The sequence below is a fragment of the Colossoma macropomum genome, unplaced genomic scaffold, assembly GCF_904425465.1.
Source record: "Colossoma macropomum unplaced genomic scaffold, Colossoma_macropomum, whole genome shotgun sequence".
Lineage (NCBI taxonomy): Eukaryota > Metazoa > Chordata > Actinopteri > Characiformes > Serrasalmidae > Colossoma > Colossoma macropomum.
Genome location: NW_023494800.1, coordinates 4,437,688 through 4,446,200, shown reverse-complemented (window position 1 = coordinate 4,446,200; position 8,513 = coordinate 4,437,688). Strand labels below are relative to the sequence as shown.

Sequence of the window (8,513 nt, the reverse complement as noted above, 5' to 3'; positions counted from 1 at the left end):
CCTGAACAGACGGTTTATGTGGCAGTTTATTGAAAAATAAAGCAAAGGCTTTAAAATATAATTTCAAAAGGTCCACTTTTTTAGTGGACTTTACACAGAAATCACTAAGATTTCTCCCTTTTAAAAGCATCTGTGTTGGTATTGGGATTTCAGCCTTGGTATTGCTTGGTATCGGATGGAAAGATGATTAGTGGTGTCGCCCCTCCTTAGCTTTCTTTCAAAATATGGCAAATTTGTTGATTAATATGGTTTCCTTAAACTGGCTAAACTTCATCTGCTCTCACATTTCTAACTCAACTCATTAAAGGCTGCTGAACTTGAATTACTGTTATTGATTTAACTTACATTGATAAACTTATTTTTAGAGCACAGTCAGTTTGGAACCACACTCAGCAACAGAGAACATGGTAAAGCCAATTAGGCAATTAGCCTGAGCATAGGAGGCAAACATACACCTGAGAGACGATAACACAGAGATGATCAGTAAAACTAGAGGAAAGACGCCCAATATGCTATTAGATGGAGCCATAAATCATCAAACATAGTTGAGTTGGGACATAGTCTACTGTAAGTACAACAGACTTTGGGTATCTGTCTCGTGACGCCAGGTGGAAAATCCTCAGACAGTTCTTTCTCTTTTATTTGGCTTGAATGACTTTGGCTGATTTAACCCCTTAAAATCCCAGGTTTATTACATACATTCATATGGCTTATTAATCAGTAACTACAGGGACCTCAGTCCAAACTGGCTGAGCTATTTCTAAGTTATAGAAGTGTGTCATAAAATGTAGGGCCCATCGGTGGACTCTGGCCATGTAAGGGGTCAAGGCTTGGAATAATTATGTTCTGGAAAATGTACTTTAAGTACATTTTAAAAATGGGTCAATTCAAATAATCTTAACTTCATTTGTTTTCTGAACACACACAAGAGCCAGTTCTACATTTTATGAGTGCGGCTTTTTGAAGTTGTATTTGATGTTTCCATCTCTAATGTCATGTATGTCATGACTTTACTGACTTCTGAATAAGCTACTGGTAAGGACATTCTGTTCATTGTATTTCATTTTTTATTTATTATTATTATTATTGTTATACTCCGGTTTTCTTCCCACAGTCCAAAGACATGCAGTCAGGCTGACTGGAGATGCTAAACTGCCCCTAGATGTGAATGTGTGCTGGAGTGGATATGTCTGTCTGTATGCCCTGCAATGGACTGGCGACCCGTCCAGGGTGTTTTGTGGCCTTCCGCCCAATGACCGCTGGGATAGGCTCCAGCTCCCCCTGTGACCCAGAAGGATAATGTGTGTGTGTAAATATTATTATTAGTGTTGTTATCCATATGAACTGTTATGCGATAGATGGCATTTCTCTGTCATATACAGATGTTTGGGGACTTTACATTCAGAAATCTCTCTCAGTAAGAGCTGAAAAGTGATAGCATTCTTTTTAACCTCTTTAACTCCTTGGAACCACCGGTGGTTCCAAAACGCACTTCATCATATTCTTTACTTCATAACTGTCATATTTCATAAGCTTCATTCAAAAGGTGGGGGTCGTATGAGAGCTGTAACTGTCTTCTTTCCAGTTAAATAGATGAGTAAAGTCATTTTAAAACTTTTTAATAAAAGAAGCTGAACTGAAAGTTGACCCCCCACAAATCTGAGCTATAAACTGGATCTCAGATGGTGTCTCAATATTTTTATAAAAAAATACAAAGAGCGTCTAAGATTTTTGGCTTTCAGCAGTAAATTGTAAGCATATGGCAATATGTTTATGATCATAAAGCACATTTTCTGTTAATTTGAGGGGAGCTTTTCCAAAAAAACACCAACACTTTATATTTGATTCTTGCAGTTACTGAATAATTTGCATTCAAATGGAAAAAAAAATGAAATATACCCTGGAGAATAACTGGTTAACAATACTTTTGTCTCCTTTTCAGTCCAGCTCTACCTCTGCACCATGCTGTTTGTGATTGTTGTACGAGGAATGTAAGGTGACATGACACTAAATGTCTTCTTTTTCCTGGAAAATAACATTTTTAATGAGGTTTTCACAGCATTTCAGGGATTGTTACACAATTTTTCCACTACAGTTGAACAGAAAATCTTTTGTTGGCAGTTTCTACTGATAGTTTCCGATTCCATAGATCGATGGACTTTATGAAGCACTGCGACGCTTTTCCCATAAAAAATCCTTTGGATGGAAACACAGCTAATAAAAAACTGCTACATCCAAGACAAAATATATGTCAATGTCTGTTGTGTTTTAAAAATATTTAGATTTTTTACAAACTTCAGTTGTTTGTGTTTAATCTAGAATGGCCAAAAAATGCTCCTGTGCACCAGTGTTAGCTTAGCGCACACATACTATTAGAAATCCCATAGGGAGGCCAGCAGAAATTAGAATTAGTTCCCATTTTTTGACCGTGTTTTGACTTTTCTGGCACGAACTTAAGGCCTAGCTCTAGTCATGAATTTGCCACTGCATGTTTTCAAACCCTCACAGCCGTATCTATAAAATAATGAAGCAGATAGCCTAGATCAGCCTAGAAAGACAGAGAGAGGACATAATGTGAAACAGAGAGCTCATGTTTTTTTAAGTGAATCTTTCTGCCAACTCCACAAAACAGAGGTTAACCAGGCAGGCAATTAACCTACACAATCAGCACTGCACACTGAGCTCCCCTGCAGAGCGTCGCACAGTTAGAGGAACTGAGGTGACCTTGCGTAAGTGTGTCAAATAGAATAAAGAGACACAGCACTTGTGTTGTATTGAGCTATTAGTGAAGTACTGTTACTAACAATTTAGCCAAACTAGAGCCCAAAAATACAGACTTGAAAAAAAAGGTTCTTCAAGGGATCTTTAGTAAAGGCAATGGATCTATTTTGGCTATTTTGAACCATGACTTCTATATAGAACCATTGCATGCTTAAATGGGTCTTTGTACAGTGAAGATTGATGCAGAATGTGTTGTATATGGTTCTATATAGAACCGTTTTGAAAATGTCTCTATATAACACCATAGAAGGTTCTGCTTTTGTTACAATGTCAAGCTTATAACAATATAATAACCTTTTTTGGTGCCATTATTCAAAAATGTTCTATATAGAACCATATACAACACATCCCGCATCAATCTTCACCATGAAAAGACCCATTTAAGTATGCAGTCATTCTGTTTAGAACTCATGGTTCTAAATAGAACTACTACCTTTACTAAATAACCCTTGAAGAACCATCTGTTCTAAGTGTGCATGATATACTGTACACTACATGTCCAAAAGCCCTTCTAAAGAGTGAATTCAGCTAGTTTAAGATGTATAATCTCCATAGAAAAGCACTGACCAATAGAATAGGACACTCTGGAGCAGCTGCACATGAGCCTAAGGTCACCATGTCCAATGCCAAGCGTCGGCTAGAGGGGTATAAAGTCCCCAGCATTGGGCTGTGGAGCAGTGGAACTGTGTTCCCTGGAGTGATGGAGCTCCATCCAGTACCTTTGGGATGAGTTGGAGTGATCCAGAACTGACCATCCAACACCAGTACCTGACCTCACTAATGCTCAATCAAATCCTCACAGCAATGTTCCAACATCTAGTGTAAAGCCTTCCCAGAAGAGTAGAGGCTGTTACTGCAGCAAAGAGGGACAAACTCACTATTAACACCCTTCATTTCAGAAGATGAGCAGGTGTCTAGTAACTTTAGCATGTATAGTGTATGAATCATGCTTTTTCATATGTAATGATTTTTTATTTCATGGAAATCTGGGCCTTCTTTGAAGGTCTAGCAGGATCTGAGGGTTCCCCACTGCTGAATAGGGATCCTTCTGTATCTGCGCTCCCATTTTGGTCAAAATCAGTCTGAAAATAACACTACCCACTCGTGTAGCCTCGTACTGTACCTGGTGCCATGACAACGCAGGTCCTGATCCAAACCCAGAGCGATTAGTGAGCGAGCGTCATCAGCAAAGCCAAACTCTCCCCTCTCTCTCTCACACATACACACACACACACACCTGCAGCCAGGCTCATACATGCATCCCACACACATGATGATCAAAACCAAAACATTTTCTCAAACAACAAACATGCACCGCACACACATCAAGCCATCTCCGCCTCATTACCGGAGAAAAAGGCCTCTGTGTGTCACTTCAAAGCAGGAGCAGAAGCTGCTGGTCGTCTTTACGGCAAAAAGAGAAGCTCAGCACAGATCACTCACGATGAGTATACGCAGGGAAAACCAGGAGGAGAGACAAAAGAGCGTAAAACACCAGCGATGGAGCAGAAAAACAGAGTGAACACAATACGACTCTGCTGTGGATCTGGGTTAAAGGAGAATTCCATTGATTTTCAAAAATTTCTGCACAATTCAGTGGTTGTGATGTAGACAAAACTCATTCAGAGTGATTTGATGTGAAATGGTTCAATGTAAACTTAAAGACTCAGATGTCTTTACAGTGGTGGTGATTGGAACCAGTGGTCACCATGACTACAACACAAATATAGCCATTTTATTTAGATCTTAGCTTCTTTGGAGACTAATTTGCCTTATTTTGCCTTTCAAAAATGTGCTTACAGCCATAATCTTACTCCAAAACTGTCGTTAAACAATGCCTCAGGCATCAGGCCACGTATTCATAAGCATTTCATGTAATAACGTTCTATGAGGGAGATTAACTCAAATGAATGCTTTTGAATGAAACCATGAACAACGATCAACAATGAACTGAAACCTCAGAAACACTTCAAATCAACTTCATCCCTGTTACACTTTTTACGGTGAACTCCTCAGACGTCTGGTTCCCATCACTACCACTGTGAACAACTCTGACTCTGTGAGTTTCTCTAGAATGGAGCGTCTCACACCAAACCACTCTGAATGACTGTTTACATCTTAATTATTTGATTTAATGTCTAAAGGAGTTTGATGTCTCTAAAAGCTCCCTCACAGAAAGTTATTAGATGAAGTGGTTATGAATTCATGGCCTGATGTCTGAGACACTGTTTTATGATAGTTTTGAAAAGGTTTTGGTCTAAAATGTATTTTTTCACACAGAGAATTTATCCAAAAAAGAAGAAATGTCTCCAAAATGGTAACTTTACAGGAGAGGGCAAAAAAAACTCTCACTTTTCAATGTAAGTTAATGTAAAAAGATATTATTTCAAGTGATTGTAAAACATTTCTATTGGTTCATTCATAATGACATTTCCAGACAAGCTGGTGTGTTGAAATGGTGTAGAAAAATAAAAAAATATTAAATTGAGTTTCATGGTTTTCTTTGGACAGTGACAACATGTACAGACATTCAAACATCTCTTTAGCTCCTTTCACACACACACATACACATCATCTAAACCGCTTATCCTTCTGGGTCGCGGTGGGGTGCTGGAGCCTATCCCAGCTGTCATTGGGCTGAAGGCAGGATACACCCTGGACAGGTCGCCAGTCCATCGCAGGGCGCTCCTTTCACAGTGACTCTTTATCTAATCTCTAATTTTTTGTTCTATTTATTGTATTTTTATTTTATTTGTGCCTTGTTTACAGTCTGTGTGCCTGTCTGGTCTGTTCAGGATGTTACATGTGTGTCTCACCAAGGCAAATTCCTTGTATGTGTAACATACTTGGTGAAATAAAGTGATTTTAATTCTGCTATTACATATTTTTTATGTTATTTATAGATGATCCAATGACTGCTATTACTGTCACTATGAGATAATTTAACTGGGGCTGGTCTTTCAGTCTTTATTCGGCACTTTGGGTGACGATGGGCCGTTTCAGGTCAGTATCAGACAGAACCTGATGATGTGGGTCATGTCAGGTTCAGACAGATTTGTTTGGGCTGTTTCTCAGGCTTTATGTGTGTTTCTATGCACTCACCCAGCCACCCTGCTCCAGAGTTGGGCACACACATGTCGGTCTCAGCGCTGGGCAGGACGAATCCGACCACGAACACCTCCACGCCGTCGGACATGAGCGCCAGCCCCAGCACCAGGAACAGCTGCCACTGGAACCTGCCGTGCCCGCACTCCTGAATAATCAGCTCATACTGCTGCGCTAGCTCCTCCTCCTCCGCCTCGCGCTCCTTCTCCAGCTCCCTCCTGTCCTTCAGTCCGTCCGACACCGGCCGGCCCATCGCCATCTGACCCCCGCCCTCGGCCGGCACGCCCTGGTACTCGCCCTCATAGATCTCGTCTTCATCGTCGTGACCTTCTGTGGCATCGCTGGAGCCTTCGTCATCCTCACGCTGCTGGACCTTCAACAGGCAAATCAGAGATTCAGATATGTGAACCTCAGTGTTTAACCCCTTAAACCACAAGGGCCTCTAATTCAACACCTCTCATAAATACAGTTTACAGAGGGGCACAGGACTGATTACTGAATAATACCCAGTAGATACTCAATCATTCATAATAGGTACTGAAAATTTCATAATGGTTAGTGAATAATTTATACTAGGTACTCATTAATACATACACATACATACATACCTGAATAATTAATACATACATACATCCTGAATAATTAAAACTAACAACTGAATCATTCCTAGTAGTTATTGAAAAATACACAGTAGTTAATGAATAATTCATAGTGGTTATTGAAATAATATATACAAGTTACTAAATAACTCATAGTAGTTAGTGAATAATTTATACTTGTTACTGTATAATTCACCATACATACTGAAGAATTCATGGTGGTTAATAAATAACTTTTCATGGAGCAGTTGCTCCATAATTCATTGATATTAGTACTTACTGAAAATTTTATAGTGGTATCTGAAAAATGTATACTAGTTACTAAATAATTCTTAGTAGTTATTGACAAATACTTAGTGGGTGCTGAACATTTCATAGTAGTTACTGAATAATTCATAGTAGTTACTGAATAATTCATAGTGGTTGCTAAATAACTCATTGTGGTTACTGAATAATTTATATTAGTTCCTGAAAAAAATTACACCAGTTTTGAATAATACATAGTCCTTTTTTGAGTAATTTGTACTAGTTACTGAATAATTCATTGTAGTTACTGAATTATTTATACTAGTTAATGAATAATTCATAGCGGCTACTGAATAAATTATTGCAGTTACTCCATAATTCATGGTAGTCACTTGAAAACTCAGTAGTAGCTACTAGTATACTAATAATTCATAGTGGTTACTGAGTCCCACCACGCATTACACCACGATTAAGGTTACTGTTGTTATTGGCAATGAAGTCTACAATGCCTCCACTAACAGAGCACCTAGCAGGCAAATAACTGTGTATAAACAATGAGTGGGAAAAATGACATTGGTTGAAGATAATGTTTATGTATTAAACAATCCCCCGCCCTCACAAATTAAGTCGTAGCAAGTTCCCACCAACTACATAGGTCTCTCCGTCACACGAAACCTGCCATCGCATCCTTTCAAACTGCTGCTAATGCAACTTCATGGCTGTGACATCACAAAGGATGGAACTTGCAATCTAACGATGAGAGGGCCAACCCTTGGACTCTTGGGAGTCCTGAATTTTCATTTAGGTGTATCATCACCTGCATTTCATCTGGGAACAAAATCAGGTCTACAACTCTGTATTCGCTTTTGCTCTGGACAGCTAAACTTGCTTGTATTTGCCAACCATTGAGCAGTTTCACTGTAATAAGAGAGGAAGTGCTGCTACCTGCTGGGGGCAGTCGTGGGCTGGAGGAGGTTAGGGAACCAGCCTTGTGAACGGAAGGTCGCGGTTCGATCCTCTCAGTGCCCTTGAGCAAGGTACCTAACCCCTAGCTGCTCCCCGGGCGCCGTGGATCTGGGCAAGTGTGCTCACTGCCCCCTAGTGTGTGTGTTCACTAGTGCGCATGTATGTGGGTGTTTCACTGCACGGATGGGTTAAATGCGGAGGTCTAATTCCAATGTGTTCAAACACAGTTGGCTAAAGGTTCATTCATACCTGCCCGTCCTGGTAGTAGTAGCGGTCGTCCTCCTCATCCTCATCGTTCTCAAAGCGACTGTAGGAGCGTCCCGAGTACTCGTCAGAGGCGCGATCCATGACCTTGTTGGCCTTTTTGACCGCGTGCCGTTTGGCTTCTTTGGCGATGTCCCGAGCGCCGCGGGCCAGAGAAGTCCTCTCCCTGTAGGGGTCCTCCATCATACACTGTTCACACAGTTACGCAAAACTTCTGTGAGGTCCCAAAAGTTATGGAATTATTCAGATGGGGAAAGAGCTGCAGAGCAAAAGAGGCCCAGAATGTGGAGCTCAGTCTGCGCTGTAAAGTCCAACGTCCACTTTATTTATTTAAACCTTGAGGTGAAGGCTGTGTCCATCCAAAGAACCAGAAATACACCCTGCAAAAGAGACAAAAATGGCTGTAAATCTTTGACTTCAGAACAATTTGATTAAATTATGATTCTATAGGAAATATTTCAGTGCATTTTTACCAAGATTCGGTTTGATTATTTATTAGGGTTAGGATTAGGGCCAGGGTTTGATTAGGTTTTGGGTTGAGGTTAAGGTTAG

At 40.2% G+C, this 8,513-nt stretch overlaps 1 protein-coding gene across 1 annotated transcript in view; it reads right to left on the bottom strand.

Moving 5' to 3' along the window:
• LOC118820638 (synaptic vesicle glycoprotein 2C-like) overlaps positions 1-8,221 on the bottom strand; it is a 66,990-nt gene extending 58,769 nt beyond the window's left edge. Inside the window, exons 1-2 of the mRNA XM_036589025.1 lie at positions 7,947-8,221; positions 5,884-6,259 (exon numbers count right to left, since the gene is read on the bottom strand). Coding sequence (XP_036444918.1) covers positions 5,884-6,259; positions 7,947-8,147 — 577 coding nt within the window. The 5' untranslated portion in view covers positions 8,148-8,221. The remainder of the gene's footprint in view (positions 1-5,883; positions 6,260-7,946) is intronic.
• Positions 8,222-8,513: the final 292 nt, after the last annotated feature.